The sequence below is a fragment of the Eleginops maclovinus genome, chromosome 7, assembly GCF_036324505.1.
Source record: "Eleginops maclovinus isolate JMC-PN-2008 ecotype Puerto Natales chromosome 7, JC_Emac_rtc_rv5, whole genome shotgun sequence".
Taxonomy (NCBI): Eukaryota; Metazoa; Chordata; class Actinopteri; order Perciformes; family Eleginopidae; genus Eleginops; species Eleginops maclovinus.
Window position 1 is genome coordinate 10,571,248 of NC_086355.1, and position 18,216 is coordinate 10,589,463.

General features: G+C 37.8%; 1 protein-coding gene across 2 annotated transcripts in view; it reads right to left on the reverse strand.

Annotated features, from left to right (window-relative positions):
* The window catches only part of gpc6b (glypican 6b), a 69,563-nt gene that overhangs the window by 29,673 nt on the left and 21,674 nt on the right, over positions 1-18,216 (reverse strand). For both annotated transcript variants that reach the window (XM_063887486.1, XM_063887485.1), the window contains exons 3-4: positions 11,567-11,958; positions 6,499-6,664 (exon numbers count right to left, since the gene is read on the reverse strand). In XM_063887486.1, coding sequence (XP_063743556.1) covers positions 6,499-6,664; positions 11,567-11,958 — 558 coding nt within the window. The remainder of the gene's footprint in view (positions 1-6,498; positions 6,665-11,566; positions 11,959-18,216) is intronic.

Sequence of the window (18,216 nt, forward strand, 5' to 3'; positions counted from 1 at the left end):
AAAAGCAAGATTCCAAAAGTACAGAGGTAGCAGGCTTGCTGCGAGATATGTTGACAGCCATAGAAATCAGTGGACGTTGCTATATAATAGTTAGTTCAAAATAACGAAGTAGAAGTAATTGAAAATATTTTTCATACAATCAGTGTTGACTACCGGTAGTTTTATCTTGATTATTAATTCACACAATCTAAGGATAAAAATAGTTTAAAAATCACATGGCTGCTTCTTTCTATACAAACATGTACATGTGGTTGTTTTTGCATTAATACATATTAAAAACATATATCTAAATGAAATTGCTTAATATAAAAGCCAGTTCACTAAAACCCAGTGTTGTCGGAGGCAAGGCAAGGCAAGTTTATTGATATAGCCATATTTAACCTGGTTGTGGAAGAGGTTCATTAAGCCAGGTTGTCTGATGTGCATTGACCTATTCAGACCTGTTGCAAATGCTTAACTCACGTGGCTTTGTAGGCGGGAAAGGAGTGTTAGCCTGCCTCATTATGGTAAAATGTAAAGGTGTGATGTTTATCAGTGATTAAATTGATGCTGGGGAAAGGACACCATCAGTAATCTTGTGAGCCAAAAATATTTGGGTCTATTTGTCTGGTCGGAGGTCTAGCCATAGGCTGTCCGTTCACAGTGTGTTAGGCACATTTTTCCACACAATATTTTATTCATGAGAAAATGTTTCAAAAAATAGAAGATTTGTTGCTAGAATATATGACTTCAATGTTCAAACATGGTGAGGTAGTGGCTGGATCCAGTTACCAGATGAAACAAATCCTAATTAAAAATAAATGAGCAAATACAATCGCTGAAGATTACTTCCTATGTGTTGACATGTCTATCTGAGGAGAACAGCAACAGCCCGGTAAACACCAAAGCAACAAGATAAACAAAGCAAACAAAGCTGTGGCACCAGCAAATATGTTTGAAAAGACTGCATTGGTCAATATTCATCATAACAACATGTGATTGGTATTAAAGCAACAAGAATGTATTCAGACAGCCTGATAAATAACATCAAAATGGTTCAAAACTGCCGGCTTCAGAACATCCACAAACAAAAGAAAGCACAACCGGAAGAGTTCTAAACAACAAAAACAAGTAAACACACACTGTCAAAGTGATCATCTTAAAACAGATATCCAGTGATTTATGCAGAAAGCACTATACATCCCAGAGGACCTGGCACGTGGGCCTGATTCCGTTCAGTGTAGTTCTCAGGAGCAGTGAACAAAGTGACAGCTGTTCATCGACGCTTCAGTTCCTGTAACTAAAATCTAATCCCACTAATAATCACATCAAAATGCACACAAACTGTTTTTTTTTCAAATGCAAAAGTACTTTTTATAACAAATCACTTTCTACGGTAAAATATTGTATTTATAATGTAATATGCTCACAATATACTGCTTAACAGCAATGTGTCATTAGCATCTGGTTCCATAATAATTGCCCACTGTCTTTAGGAGCAGATTGGGGAGAGGTCAGCAAGGATTTGTCCTCTGGTAGGAACAAATGGATTAGAGACTGACTACTCAGCAGAGCCCATTTAATCTACTGTATAATTTATTCACATTGGATTTACTCAGTGTAAAATTAAGGAAGAAATGCACATTACAGGCTGATATTATAGCTGTTTAGCGTATGTTACCTAAAACTATAGGCACCATTTTAGCTGCTGCCTGAACACATATTTAGTCAAACTACATGGCAAAAGTGTTTCATAGAGTATCATTGTATGAGATGACCCTGACTAAAGCTGTATTAGTTCCAGAAACAACACCTTTCAAAATGATTCTGAAATGACAAAGTGAGACAAGCATATTTCAAACTTACAGGGGCTTTTTTAAGTCTACAGACAGCTTGTCTTTTAACTGGAATTTCTTGGTCATGTCTGAATTGCTTATCTTATTAATCTTTTGCTTTGGGGCAAGAAAAACAAGCACATGCACAAGGACATCTGGTGTGGTAGTTGAATGGTAGTTGAATATATCCTCATCATTTATTGTTCACTGGCCTTAACAACAAATAATTCATTTAAAAAGAACCTGGAAAATCTAATCAAAACATGCAAAAATGTAAAACTTTAGGTAGTTATTTTTCTCTTGCTGTGAAAGTGCAGTACATCATCTGAAAACTAGCCAATAAATTCAGAATTTATACATAGCAGTGCAGCTGCTCTTCAAACTCACAGCTGTTTAAGATTGTGTTACGACTGAGCAAACGGGATTGAACTCAAATGCACGACTCACACCGGTTTTAACAAAAAATAGGTTTATTCAAACCAAAGATCCTCTATGACGGACACAAAACAGCATCAACACAAAATCACTCTTAAAGAGGAAAAAACACTGGGAGCATGAAAAAACAATAGCAACTAAATCACGACGTGGCTCGAAGCTCTGAGGCGTATTAATGGCTTAATGACACCGGTAGAAATTCACCATGAACAAACACGAAGTGGCACAGGACAAAGGGTGACGAGGACAATAAATACACCAGGTAATGGGGAACAGGTGGAAACAATCAGGGGCGGGGCGAACAACCACAGGAGAGGGATTCTGAAATGAGAGGGAAGGTTAGTATTCAAAAATAAAGGGAAAAGTCACAAGACCAAAACACTTAAATAAACTTAACATAATTTCTGAGATATGACAGTTGCCTGTTTATGGAGGACACAAACTTACATTATGGATACCTGAAAGTAAGACCTTACTTTGTGTGAGCTAGTCAATGTTTTTGTTGAAGTTCTGTCACAAGTTGGAATTCATTAAACAGCAGAGTGTTATTTCCTGCAAGTGGCTTCGTTTAGAGAGAGGTTGTACGGGAAATTGTTGGTCTCCTGGGCAGAGCCTCGAGGTTTAAAGGATTTATCACTCTTTGGATGGATTAATTTTCACCTCCCAATATCTTGTCTGCTCTGGTCAGTGGAGCAGGTATCTGATGTTTGTTGGAATGAAAGCCATGGGAATCAAGATGAATATCTTAGTCTACACCGGCTCTCTGGCAGCTCTCTGAGGTGTTCCTCCATATTTCTCCCGGAGACCTCGAGACAAAGCTTGTGATGCTTTTTACCAACAGATAAAACCCATTTTAGCAGACCACAATGTGTAAATAACGGGAAAAGGCCTTACAGTCGGACAGTTTGACTAATAGCTATTTACTGCTATGTAAAATAACGATTATAATCCTAGACGCATCATCAATACGGCATTCCACATTTCAATATCTTCATCTGTGCTGAACATGGCATAGCCCTCCTGGTTATTTAACACCAAGAGTCAAGTCAATACCTTTTCTGTTGTTAGACCTTAAGCTAATTGAAAATCATTCATCTTTAATGAGCATGAAATGTCAGAGCCAAAAGACATACAACTGGCTTTTAATCTTTAAGGGAGCAATAATCCAATTGACAAGAGCCCTGATGAAGATAGAGTGAACGCTGTCCCGCAATTTAAGAAAGCATAAATGTAACATGGTCAAATTTAAGTGGAGCCGTGTCGGAGCTGATAGTGGAGTTGATGTAGAAATGTTGGTTTCTTTAAAATACACTGGGACTGTATCTGTAAACAAGCAACAACATATGATACTGAGACAGAATAGTATATATTGTAAAATATTAGTAGAGACTGATGGCCTCTTCACTGTAGAGTTTTAAAAAATAGATGAATAGAGATAACAAAACTGTACATTGATACAAACTTAACAGGTTTACTCTGCAGTAAATTTTTTGTAATTATTAGAATATGATTTTACGTCAATTTGTTTCATTATCAATTTATCTGATGGTGCTTTTTGAATAATTTATGATCAAAAGCAGCAAATGCTCGCACAAAACTGCGTACAGGCTACTTCAGGTTTTAAGTGGTTGGTTGAGTTAATGAATGTGTTAATAATCCACTACACTCCCGCTTTCAGAAGAAAGTGCCCTAACAACCTGTTCCTTCTGCTTCCACAATGAGCTGCTGTTGAACACATAGAGACATCCTTTATTTCCTATCATCATGCGTTGTATAGCTTCAGAAATCAATTTTTAGAAACCTTGGCTGGCGTTTCTCATTTCAGTGTATAAAAAAACAGAAATGAAAAAGTCATATGCTTTGATATTCAATAAAGTTATTGTTTAGAAAATAAAGGAAATTATTTTAATGCAATTGCTCTTTTTAGACATCTCTGTTGTACAGGGTCATTGCTGTTCAAAGTCCACATCAAATATATCTTCAAAGCTCCATTGCGATATATTTTTGATGATAAAACTGATTCTATTGACTCTGTAATGCGAAAATGTAGGTAATGCTGCTAATCCAACCATTCACCCTAAAGCTCTCTGCAGCTCTCATCCTGTTTGATCCGCTCATTGTTTTGGTTCGCTGGTCCATATAGTCCCAATGGCTCTCAAAACTATGTCCAGCTGCTCCAAGGTCACGCGCCTTCACAAGCTGGTTGTACACGACATGCACACTGTAAAATGGACGAGTGCCAAAGATAACGATGGATATGTGATAAGCACGGAACATTAAGCAAGCCAAAGTACAACAACAACAACACAAACAAACGGACCAAACATTAGCTTGAAGGATAGTAAACATGAAGGTAAAATCCTCCAATGCTTAGAATCTGCTGGATGTGTAAGTTGGTATTTGTTGGTTATTGCACAGTGGATCGATGGGGAGGTATCTGTTGCTGTGAGTGTTAAGTCTCAGCCTTAGGTCTCAGTGAAACAAATTTAGAGTCAATTTCGTATCTGTTATTGTTTGTGACATTTTTCCAGTGAAACAGAGTATGTGTGTAGGGGAATACTTTCAAGGGGGTTGTGATCAAATCTCTCAGGGATTTGATAAGTGAGCTTGATATGCGAGCATTCGCTTTGGGAGAATCCTCAACTTGCAATTATGGATCAGGAGGTGGAGGATGAGAAGTAATTATTAAATAAGATCTCCACCACTCTCTTCTGGAAACGGAAAAGCACCTCTCTGCCCCGTGATATTGCTCTGCTAATAAACCAAAAAGCTTCAGTAGGTTTTATATGATGGGACGGATTAGCTTGTTACCCAATATCATGTTTGATTGGATACATTTTTGTAAACATCCACGATGCAGGATGATTAAAAAACACATTACAACATTCATGTTCAGTGGTGGGATTTCAATGTTTAACATTTTAATTTTCACCACTTTAGATCAACCCCATTGGATGTTTCTAACATGTAAATGACAACACGTTTCATCTATGTTAGACATCCTATGCATCATTGAATAAATATATAAATATTGCACTCATGTTTGTACTTTTTGTCTCTGAGCTGAAGAAGTTTCAATTGAACTTCTCCTCACAAAACTTGACACTCGGCGCTGTGAACTTCTGCCCTATAACAAGTCCCCATTTAGCCCAGCAGGAGAGCAGAATCCCATGAATAAAAATGTTTCAAACGCTGATAGAAGAATGACTAATATAGCAGCTTTTTATGCAGCTTTTTTTAGGCCCAATGTGTGTCAATGGAAATGATTTTGTCAAAACGTGATAACAACACAGCACCAGCTGTAACCTCTCCTAAGATAGAAAGTCAAACTAGACAACATAACACTCCTGTTTCTGTTATCCTGCAGACTTACAACATAAACATGTTGACCTGAATCATATTTTAACATTTCATGTATAATATCAGACCATTTAATACATTGTTAATGCTTATAGGTGAATATCTAATCTTACGAAAGAAAAGAAAGGCAAACTTATTGTTATCCTTCAAGCAATAACTAACTGTGAAATGTAACCTGCCAGATCAGGGAAACAGAACTATATAAATTAAGATTTATAAGTAGATATCTTTCAGTGCTATACATTTAGTGGGTTTTCAATACACGTCATATAATAAGATCCCTTCTTTATGACAGCAAAACAACAGCCTTAAAGTACACCAATGTTTGAAACAGAAAAGCTTACTGTTCAACAAGCCTGAAAGACAAAAGGTTTAAAAAAACACACCAAGCACTTTCTCTGATATTAAATTGACTCCAATGAATCCCTAATGTAAAAGGTATTTCAGCTATTGCCAGTCAGAACATCAACAACCCGCTTTTCATCCTTTAAACGGCTTTGAGTTTATTGTTCATAGTATTTTGTTGGTCAAAGACATGCAGCTAAAAAGATGATTTGGCTTCAGCACAGTTCAAACTGTTTGTAAGTAATTCATGTTACTTGATGGCTACAGTGTGGTTTTCAAATGCAGCTCTGTGTAAAACAATAAATAGTTGTAGCTGTTACACAAGGGAGAACGTGGAAATTGAAACAAGGCCTTCATTATTGAGAGTGCTAATCTGATGTTTTTCCCCCAAATCCACCACATCCATTAGAGCCATTTCACTACAGTGCAGAGCCACACACCAAAGCATAAACACAAAAACCATGTAATGGGTCTGATGGGAAATAACCCAACAGCAGCGGCAGTTAGGTGTAAAACGGCGGGAGCGACGCTTGATAAGACTTACCGATGTACAGGTTCCACTCTGGATCCAGATCAGCCTGATTTGCCAGGCAGCCCTTCATGACATTCAGGCAGTAGTTCTTACAGGGTTTAACTGCTGGCATGCCCTGACAAAAGGGGCAGTACAGCATCTTGGTGAGTGCCCGAATACATGCTGGAGTGCTGCTTACCTGCAGGAACAGAGTGTGACAGCTGTCATTAGCACCAAAAACTCACAAAAAAAAACAAAAACATTTTGTTATTTGTCAAAGATATAAGTTAGCATGTTCAGAAATGCCGTACGAGCCGAGACAAGGCTCTTAAACCTCCTTGTGAGCTGTCAATTACCGTGTGTGTATGATCATTGTCATTTAATTTAATCCCACATTTAAATGTCAAAAATTACACTATAATAAATATTAATTTGCTCACTCATCAGTCAATCTAGCTTTCATACATTTCCTTCATCTTTGTCGGTTGTTTATTCCCATAAAGGAAATCATTGGTATTGTGTGACAGGCGCAGTTTGAGGAGGGCAGTAAGGTTTTATCCCTCATCCAGCTCAACAGGAAATACAAAGATCCAACAAATAAATAGCAGATATTTAGAAAAGATAAGCCGTACATAAGCTGACATTAATTCTTCAGTGTGTTTCAACAGAAAACCTCCTCTCCAAAATCCAAAATCTCCACATCAATGTAGAAAGAAGACTTTACAAGCAATAATGCTTATACAGGCAAAACATTAAATTGACCATTGTGTTGCAGAGCTGGATTAATGAATAAATAATGAAGTACAATAGTAATGGAGAGGGCTGTAGTCGAATCTCTGCAGTAAACATCCATCACATATATTCGAGGCACCTGTAAAATGTAGGACTGTTACAGAAATTGATTTAGAAATGCTGAAACTAAATAATGTATTTCTTGACATATGATCAATACAAAAGCAGATGTCTTGCTTATGATGCGTTTAGGAGCTTCCACTTTCAGATGTGCCTCAGTTCTAAAGCCATAATTATGACATGTGGAGGCACATTCAAGATGTTTCAATCAAAATCACAGGATTATTTTAGTGGGTGGAATTTAAATGTATTAATTAGCCACAATTTAATTCATAATTAATTTGCAGAATGTGGAAAACAACATAATGAATAAGTTTGACAATCGGTTGTGACACTAATTGAGTATTTACTTCATAGAATGTTGCTTTGTTAATAAAAAAAAGCAAGTTTCCTTTTTCTATTACACCACCAGAGCACAAATTGGAGTTACTTTGCAGCTTAATGTGGCACATTGAACGTATGGTGCTTATTCAAACCAAGCATCTGTATGTTTTTTGTATATAAAATTGACTCGACTGGCATGACTCCGGTGAACAGTGGGGTTTGCTGATTTAGATTCAGTCCTCATGTCTAGACTTTTGTGAACAAACTGCAACAACTTCTCAGTGATTGTCTGCTTTGCTACGTGTAAGCTAGTATGGTGACATTTCAGATAGCAAATACAAACTGGACTGTGTGACCTTGTAAAGCTGATGTAATTACATAATTTCTTAAGAGCAGGCGGCACTCAACATTCTTATCCTGCACACTGAAATACTTGCACTCTGGAGCTCTGTCAAAATGTTTGAAATTGAAGCTCCTGGGTTGCAGCTAATGGGCTTGAGGACACTCTTACATTACTCAGCTTGATTTGCTTTGTGCAAAAGCTTCTGCTAAATAAACCTTGTCCTACCTTTGCGCACAAATCAACAACATTTTTTTTTTTTTCTTGATGATTATCTTCAGCGCCACAATGACAAGGAAAACATTTAGTTTGCTTCTGAAAAGCCCAATGTAAGTGCATTATCACAGCATGATAGGGAGTCTACTTTCCATCCCTTTGAAACCTATTAACCTGATCACACAGCGACGCAGGCAAAAGTTTCTGTTCATACCTTTAAAGCAGATCAACCTACAGAGTTGCTGTGTTTTTGTTTCAAGCAACCAATCAGACGTTGGTCATGTCTCTAAGTAAAAGCCGCCACAAGTAGCCCAGAGTATTTAATTTCAATGTATTAGCTACTGTCGTCATGCTTGTCTTTTATGCTGCAGAATTAAACTTTATATGATTTAGCAACAATTAAATATACACTTCAGTCAGACAACTCACTTGTTCCGTTGATGTTTATTAGAATAGCATATACTGTAGTTTGAGTCACTCCACATATTTACATATAACATTAAGTGATGATTAAATAACTATCCCCTGAGCCTACTCGGGAAGCTAGGGTGGTGGCGGGGCAGATGAGCAGCAGCAATGTGGAAGCAGCAGCAGCATTAGCAAGGCAGACGCAGGCAGTTCTGGCAGCTTAAATAGAGCGTCAGGCTTAGGAGAATGTGTTTGATTGGTTGTAAGAGGGACAAATATGTAAATGTATCATTGGTGTTCGATTTCACTGCCTGAACTAGCTCACAGACTTCGCCCCATTTGTGGTGGCTAAATACACCTAACTGTTTGGAGATGACATGTAGCCTGCAAAAAAACCCTTAAGCAAAAGGTATATAACTTTCAAATCAACCTGTCAACATGTACTGCTATATTCCTTATTATAAAAAAGCTAAGATGGGTAATGTTTTTTTTCAACATCTGTTGGATATTCCTCACTATTAGACAGCAATTGATAAATGGGGCGAAGCCTACGAGCTAGTTCAGGCAGTCAACTCGAGCACCAATGATACAATCGCACATAACGCCCCTCGTCACTCTTGCAACCAACCAAACATAGTCTCCTAAATCTGGCGCTCTATTTAAGCTGTTGGATCTGCCTACCTCTGCCTCGCTAATGCTGCTGCCTCCCCAGCTTCCACCTGTAGGCTCGGGGGCTAGTTATCTAATCATCACTCAATGTTCTATTTTAATATGTGGAGTGATGAGGCCCGAGCCTAGACGCCATCTCAAACTATATACAGTTTCTAATAAACATATTAATGAAACACGTGAGTTGTCTGACTGAAATAAAATCCTGACAAAAAAAAAAGATACTATCAGGTATCTGTGGCTGTTGCAGAATGGGACAACTAAAAAGATAAAAAGTCATAATCAAGAAAAGCTTTTGGAACAAGTGATGATAAAATCTCAGAAATCAAATATAAGTCTGACTGAGACAAGGGTCCACTCCCTTGAATGAGATGAAAGTCGGGCAGTAACATTTTGTCTCAGCTGTAGTCGGTGGATATTTGAAAAAAAAAATTATAAGAAAATAAGAGAAAATAAGAAAAAGACAAATCACACATAAGACAGGTGTAGGGCAGCCTCAACAAATGGACAAGATGCTTTTCTCAGCTGGTATACAGTAGAGGACCTTAGGAGGTATGAATTATTTATATCATAAGTTACATTATATTTGTAGAAGTAGAAATAGAAGTGACTGCATTCAAGTGACTGATAGAATGAAGTATCCCTCCTGTGGTATGTACACAGGAAACATTCTGCAAAATATAATATTTCAATATTACAGAGTTGTAATTACAGATGCAGCCCATTAACGGTCACTGTGGTTATAATGAAAAGACTGCACGATTTTGTAACGTTGTTTACATTTTGCTTATTGAATGTCAAGCCTACTACAGTGAGTGCATTCAGTAAAAACAAGTTTTTAGCTAAAATGTTTCACAAAAGTATCACTAACCAGACAGTTGATTATAAAACTTGAATCACTTCTGATAAACAGAAGCAGATGTACTGTTGCTGTAGCGGTAATTATCTGGGATAACTATGAGCTTTGTTTGTGAGAGACAGACTCCAAACATGACTTTCTGCTTCTTCAAAGCTCCGCCGGGTTTCGTGTTTTGTCTCTAAAGCTGTGAAAAGCAATAAAGTCCTACATCATCTTCTTTAATTCAATACATATCAGGGCCGCAATAAACTTGGATGTCACATCTTAAGAGGCACTGTGCCACAGACTTCTCCATCAGCGTGTCTTATTCCATTATGCTTACACCCAATCCCTCAGGATGAGTTTATACCCTGGGGATCAAAGGGCTGCGGTCCCAGACACATGACCTGGATCTCAGGTCGCACTGAAATGTCAAGAGGTGAGGCTGGGACATGCTGGCTTGTGAGAAACGCAGAGTGTAACTCAGTAAACGCATACTAACATCACATCCTCCGTGGCAGACTACTGGGGAGGGAGGAACTGATACACATAGTGAAGGGATAAGTTTAAAGTTCAACGAGTGCACTATGGTGTAGCTGCAAGAAAACACATTTTATATTTCTTCGTCTGCTCCTTAGTGTCTTTCTTTCTGTTTACAATGATTGAGTGGTATTATACTTTCAGAGCCTTCGGTGTATACAGTACAGCAGATCTATAAATATTTGATAATCCACTGATACTGATATCAATAGAGTGAAAAGACACCAGGGTGGTTGGGGATTGTTGCAGTGTAGTCCTTGTCATAGTGCTTCTCTCAGCCCTTAAGATGGTGTGTACAGCCCTGTTGTTGTTAAGTGTGACTAAAGCCCAGCCTTAGCCTCTTGCTTTTCCTTTAATCTTACTTTGTACATGTTCAAAACTACACGCACTCCCAGAGCAGTATGATACACTGCAAAGGCGGCAATAAGATTACATCGCAACAAACAGAATACCAAGGCTAGAGCATGATTAATGGCTTCTGTACACTGGGTGAACAAATGTTAAGAAATAGAGCAATAAACAGTTATGGCACAACATTTATTTTCTCTACTTTTTCATTGCGTGGGCATTTCTCCTGAGCAATACACGGACCTTTCGACAATTGTTTTCTAGACAGCACCTGAACAAGCTGCCTCAAGCCCTAAGCTTCCTGAAGACATGCAGAAAAAGAGCACACGTTTGTCAGTAAAGTATCTGTGAGGAACTTGTTTTCAGTTCAAAACCAGAGGGAAAAGTGAGCTTGCTGTCAAGGTAGAAACACCAAAGAAGAGCTTGTGAAAATCTCAACACTATATTCAAACAGAACGAAAGTGCGATCTAATAAACATGGTTTTGTTTAAGGATAGTAAATAACAGCAGTTGATTGGGTGTTTTATTATCCAGTCAAACTCATTCAAAGTGGTGAACGCTGTTACCTTGGACACTCTCTGGGCCACCTCCCGGCCAACAGAGAGCCCTTGGACAAATGTGCGTGCAGCGATGAATGCCCGGGTAACCTGAGCCTTGAGTTTCCTGGGCACGTCTCCAAAGGGCTTCAGCTGGTCGGTGTACTTACTGATACACTCCAGATAGTCCTCAGTGATGACGTACTGGGAGTTGAGCAGCGTGAACATACGCTCCAGTAGCCGCGACCAAAAGTCATTAAGCATTTCCTCCAGGTTAACATTTCCTCCTGTGTAATAGCGCTTCAGCTCTGCAAACAGGTTCTCAAAGACCTCTGAGTTCTGCATGTAAGGCTTGCCGTAAGTCCTCACAAACATCTCATTCAGGGACCTCTCCGTGTTTTCCAGTAGCTCCAGGAAGAATTCTGGAATAAAAAGAAAAGAAAAAAGTGTTAATGCCATATTTTCTTTCATGTGCAACACGTGTTGGGGTAGAGATTATACTGTACATGGCATACATAGACATGGTTTATGAGATGCACTGTGAACATCCCCTGATGGAAAAACAAATCCAGCAAAATTACATTAACTGTGTCTGATTAGAAGATAGAAGGCTGCTCAAAATAGAAGCATGTTGATTGCAATGCTGTCACCAAAAAAATCAATTAGGGCTTCTGATGTCAGTTTCATTTTGAAGCATCACAGCTTGGTGGGTTCATTTTTGACGTTGCAATGTGAACCTTCCTCATATATATTGCTGGAAAGCAATAAGTTCTGTGTTTGCAGTGCATGAGGTCTGTATTGTCCATATTTCACCTGTAAACCCAAAACATATTCCTGCCCCTCAATAGAAAGCATATAATACGTTGCTGAAAGCCTTTTGCTTGCAACAGCAAAAGATAAAGTCAAAAAAGTATATTTTATTTATTTGTAAGACTTTCTGCTTTTCTGCATTCTGATTTTCAAGCAACACCTGTTGTTTGACTCATGGCCTCTTTAACTCACCACAAATTGGGATGAGATGATAATATTTCTGACCATCTGCTATCCATAATGATAGTCTTGGGGTACAAGAACCAAGATTAAAATATAAAAAGGATTTCAAACCTTACATTATTTAACTGCAAAGCAAAATATCAAACTGCAAAGAGGAGATTCAAATAGCAGGGTTTTTGTAGAAAAATATAGCATGAGGGCGCTAATGTCAATTCCGGCCAAAAGACCGAGTCAGCATTTTGGTATGAGGGCAAACGCCAAAAGTAAGAGGGCGCAGCGTGCTGTTAACCGGTTTAGACAAAACCCTGAATAGTATTGGATACGGTGATTGTCTTTTATTGGACAATATGTGCTTTTCAATGTTTTACATCAGAATTTTTTGATTTTGGCCACTCGGAGATGTGGAAAGCTGTAAATACATCATTGACATATTATTACTTCATTAAGTCGATGCGCTGAACATCAAACTGTCGCTGATTAACACTTTTTAGAAGACATTAGTATTCCCTTGAAGCCTGGTAAAGGACAAAAAGTCACACACAGATTCCAATACTCCTTTGTTTTGTTTTAGTCTCTGCTAACCCCTGATGGAAACGTGAAGTGAAAGGCTATGTTGACCCGACAGTCACCAACTTTTTTTTGCCTTCTGCTTGGTGCTCGCCTTGTCATGTATAGTGTGTTTATCAGAGAGTGCAGCTGCCTGCTCTAGATCTGGACCAGGGTTGATGAGAGCTGAGGGACTGAATGAAAAAGTTTCTGGCCGCAAAACAAAAACCGATGATCTGAAAAACTCTAAAAGACTTTTGAGAGTTGTGTTAATAATTCACTCCGGTTGAATGCTGAGTGAAAAAAAAGTGTGTAACAAAGCCAGTAGTAAAACAAAATGAATAGGTGGGAATCATTAAAAATAATGAGAGCGTGGGTTTTCTCAGTAAGCGCTATTGATACCATGAACCTTGTTAATACGAGTGATTTGTTTCTGCATTTTACAGTAACTGCCATCTTTGTATATTTCAATCATCATGGCCTAAATCTGTACAACAATTCACAGAAGCTAGATTAAATGACCAAGCCATTAGTCATTTATCAGAATGGCACTGACACAGCTGTAATGGATTTGAAGTGGCTATAAGTGCTCTGCAATGCAGGTAAAATTACAAATTACAGCAGTAGAGACATAATGCTACCCTAAATCACATCTGGTTAGCTATATCAAGAGCTGTCCATTTTGTGAAACCAACAGAAAGTCAAATATGAAAAATGTGCCTGATCTGCAAGGTAGTAGAGCACATGATGTTTCATAATGTTATTACGTGATTGAGACAAATGTATTTTTAGCTGCAACAAGCAGGGTAAAGGTCACATTTTCCACAGGAGAAATGCTAGATTCAACTCCCTGCATACATCTTTTCGGCCTCAAACTGCTTCTCATTTCATTTTCATTGTTTGTATCATTTAAAGGACAGTGCACATTGATCTGTACACGTGCCAGTGTTAGCCAGCAGGATAATTCTGATTATCCAATTCAACATGCTTGTTAAAAAATAGCTCTCTCTATTCTTATCACAATTAATTACTGTTCATTAGTACGTTTCATGAAAGGTACCAGTGTGTTAAGTGTAAGACATCCTCTGGGGATCTGATTAAATTAGTGTTACTCTCACACACGTTTCCTGCTATCTGAAGAAGATATGTCTTTTTCTTTTAGTAGCACATACAATATGCAGGACTTGTGATGTTGGTCAGAGTAATTCTTGAGAGTAAATGAAAGACTGCAGTGAGAAGTTCTTTACATAAATAAAAAACGAGGATTAATTTGTGTGTCAGAGATGCGCTGCTAGTGATGAAAATAGTCTGACAGCTTCAAAACTATTTTCACCCAAAACAAATGTGCATATTAGAAAAAAGAAGTCATCTTAATGCAGTCAGGTTTTGTGTCCAATACATTATGTCTGTGGAAGTATTGTGTGAATATAACAGATGCAATTAAGGTAGATTTATTGTTAATATGGCAAGTGTAGTTGATATAATTCTAAGCTCTGTTTTGGAGTGATTACATTGAATAAATTCATTATGGATGAGCTTAGTATAATTCAGTGAATAATGTACGGAGTTAAAACAGACAACTTAATCTAATTAGGGAAAATTCATGAGCGGGTTATATTATACAATAGTGAATTTATTGAAATGTCAGAGACTAAAATTATCAGGAAAGCTCACATAAATCCTCAACACATCTTAGTAATTAAGAAGTCTGTCCGAAAAAAAATGGCTACAGTGCTGCAAATAGAGGATAATGATGCTAAAATGCTGGACGGGAAATTTAAATACTCCCACCTAGCAAAGAGTTCATTACATTTCGCTGATAAAGCTCAGTTTGACTTCGATGCCTCAATGTGCGCACAGAGCTGTGCAGAGTTTACACAGAGGCTTTCTTTTTGAGAAAGCCTGCGATTCTGTGATTCCACAGCTGCTTGCTCTTACAGAAACCTCATGATGGATGCTCTCCTGGATGTCAGAGATGCCAGTATAAGTCTCAATTTGAGAAATCTATAAACAATGCACTCCTACTATAATCTAGAGAAAAAGGGAAGTTGTCTGTCAGACCACCGTTTCTGGAGACGACAGGAAAGATAAAGCAAATAACAGAGGTAAGTGTGAATAGGATGGCGTCCATTGTGAGGACCCTCATGGGAAGTGGGCAGCAGAATTAATTACTGCAAAGACTCCTGAACTGTGACCAGCCATAACTTAGGAGGATAAAAAAGGGTTGGTTTCCGACCACAATTTCCTTTTTTTCAGTTGAGTAATTACACTCTTTCATGAAAAAAAACAGTGGTGAGGAAACTGTGGCAAGGCTTCCAGGTCCATATTTGACATCAGTGCAAGCAGAAATCTGTTAAGAGATATTTGTGTACAAACATAGTAATCATAAGCATATCAGGCTGCAATCAACACCTAAATCTCGTATTTAATCACATAGTCTGTGGGTTAAAAGTCAATGTCAATGTTTTCTTTAGAAAATGTTCGCTTAAAAACACAGTTTGCATCTTAAGTACTTGAATAGAAATAGCAGGATGATTTTCGAGATGGAATTATCAAAATGTGTGTGAACCTGTCTCAGTCAAAATCCATACAGTAGGTAGCTTAAGGTTCAACAGGGACCCGGAGGGGAGCAATTTATGCATCAATACAACGAGGCTGTGTAATTGCTGCAAAACTCAGGAACAAGCATACAATTGGTTCACCTTCATTCATGAAAGCTGCGTCCTCTAAAAACCCAGTGGAAATCCGTCCAGATAGAGATTTTTGTGAACACTCTGGCAGAAATGAATACAGTTGACAGAAATGCAATTGAAGGATGCACTCTCTACTCATTTAGTGTTGAATGGAGATGAACATATCCAGGATGTAGGGAGAATATTTTTAAACCACTGGAACAACTCCTGCACATTGTCTTGCTTTCTGCTAATATACAATGTTTAAGTTTCTTTACATCACAAGACTTCAATTCACACATAGGAGCTGCCGCAATCATCCAATTATTTATAACTAAGGACTGCCGAGATCGATTGGACTGATGATCACCTACCTCTAAAAAATCCTAATAAATCCAGTTTCATGTATATAATCTCACTATTGTAAATAAAAAAAGTCAAACGTTAGGAAAATATTGATTTCATTTAAGAGCAAAAATACTGATGTATCATGAATCTTACAGCGTAATCAAAATCAATTCATTAGGTCTAGGGACTAAAGCCTTAATTTGCTGAAAGGATTTTTCAATATAATATTGTAATATTACATATTAAACAATCATCTAGCCCCAATAGTGTTTAATAGTCACAGCTCAAGGCCCATTCATTAGTACATTTATACAGAAACATCCATATAATTACAAATGTATACGAGGCAAGGGATACATTAGTGCAGAGGACCAATAGTCTTCATTAATGCACATGTTATACAGGCATATTTATGAAAGGCTTTACCAAAACGTAAAGAGGTGTTTGTTAAATACCCAGCTCCAAATCAGAGAGACCTAAAACAGTTAACATAAACCAGTAAACATTCATTGTTTAGTTTTGAGGATGTGGGGAGGAAAATCATAGTTTGTTTGAACATGTCACGGATAACTCTGTACTGGCCTTGGAAGAGGTCTTTTGGGGGAAATGTGAATATGAATAAAAACAAATTTCATGTTAGTTGGTTTGTTGAGCTTCAGGATGTCTGACTTGGGCTTCTGAATGTGATTATTTTATGCATTTTTAAGAATTCTTCCAATTTAAAGACTTTTTGCAGAAGGAAATGCATGAACTGGTTAGATTGACATCATTTATTGTATATAAAATCAGAAACTGCTTAAGGGACTGACAAAAGAGGCTCAACTGTTGAAGTCTTTGGTAGATAATGTGCGTAAGTATTGAAAATGTTACGATATTTTATTTTCAGAGAAGCATTGTATTTTATTTCCATGATCAAATAAACGTAATGAAATCAGTACAAAGATATTTTTCAAATGATTTGTTAGATGTCGTCTTTGTAAACAAATCTGTAATGTATCAGTGACGCTATCTTAACGAAATGCACGAGTTGCAAATGAGCTGCTTAGCCTTCATGCTGAAGAATAAACACTCCTTTATCTCAAGCAGAGCCACTCAGTGTCTTGTTCAGCCAGTCACAGAGGGAGCCCATCTCTGTCTGTGTGATTATTGGAACCTCATAACGCAACACACACATCAAAGCTCTTATGCCTGTACATGAAACTAGCAATTGTGCTGCCAAAAGGAACACTTCTAATTGCACATGTCAATCACAAATGGATACCTGATTGGTCTGACAGGAGGCACTAGTGTGCAGAGGGCCGCTCTGAGTGCTATGCTAGTGTACAGAACATGACAGGCTGACCTTTTCTGTCTCCATTTTCAAGTGTTAATTCTTTTAGCCTGCCAATTGTGAGTCACACAGTGGCAGTTAAAAGGAGAGGCTTTCATGTAAAAATCACAGCTGGTATATTAAAAAGGTGAATAGTCTGCAAGTGAATCAAGAAAATAACAGTTCTAATGTCATATCATCTAACTAGATTCTATTTCAAGAGGTACCAAATATGCTGGATCACAAATGTTGGCAAACAATCAAGACTATTTGCTTTTAAAAGGCTTTTTTTAGCCATGGATGTATACCTGTTTTTGTTTACTAACATGTGCTTGTCTCTACAATGATAGCTATGTTAGCTTTCTCTCTTTATTTTGTTGCATTTTATTGCCACTTTTGCTGTAACAATGTATATTTCCATGCTGAAGGATTTCTTATACATTTCAATACAAGGATTACAGTCACAAACATGTTCATATAAAATAATGTAGTGAACAAGAGATACTGTGGCCTCTCGTTTGATACTACCTTTACTCTCTCCAACTGGAGAGTCCAATAGACTTAACTAAACAAGAGTTTTGCTGAGCAAGCATGGCCTTTTCAGCACTGCCCAGCTCCACATTCATCTCAAACACATCCACACCTGGCCAACACAGTGCAGCCTATTGTGGTTGGAAGCTTTGGAGGAGTTATTTCAGGTTAAGTGCTTTGCTCAAAGGCACATTAACAATGGCTGCTGAGGCAGGAGCTATATGATACACACATTTGCCACATTCTAAAAATTAAAAATGGACCCATATGCAGTCGATACA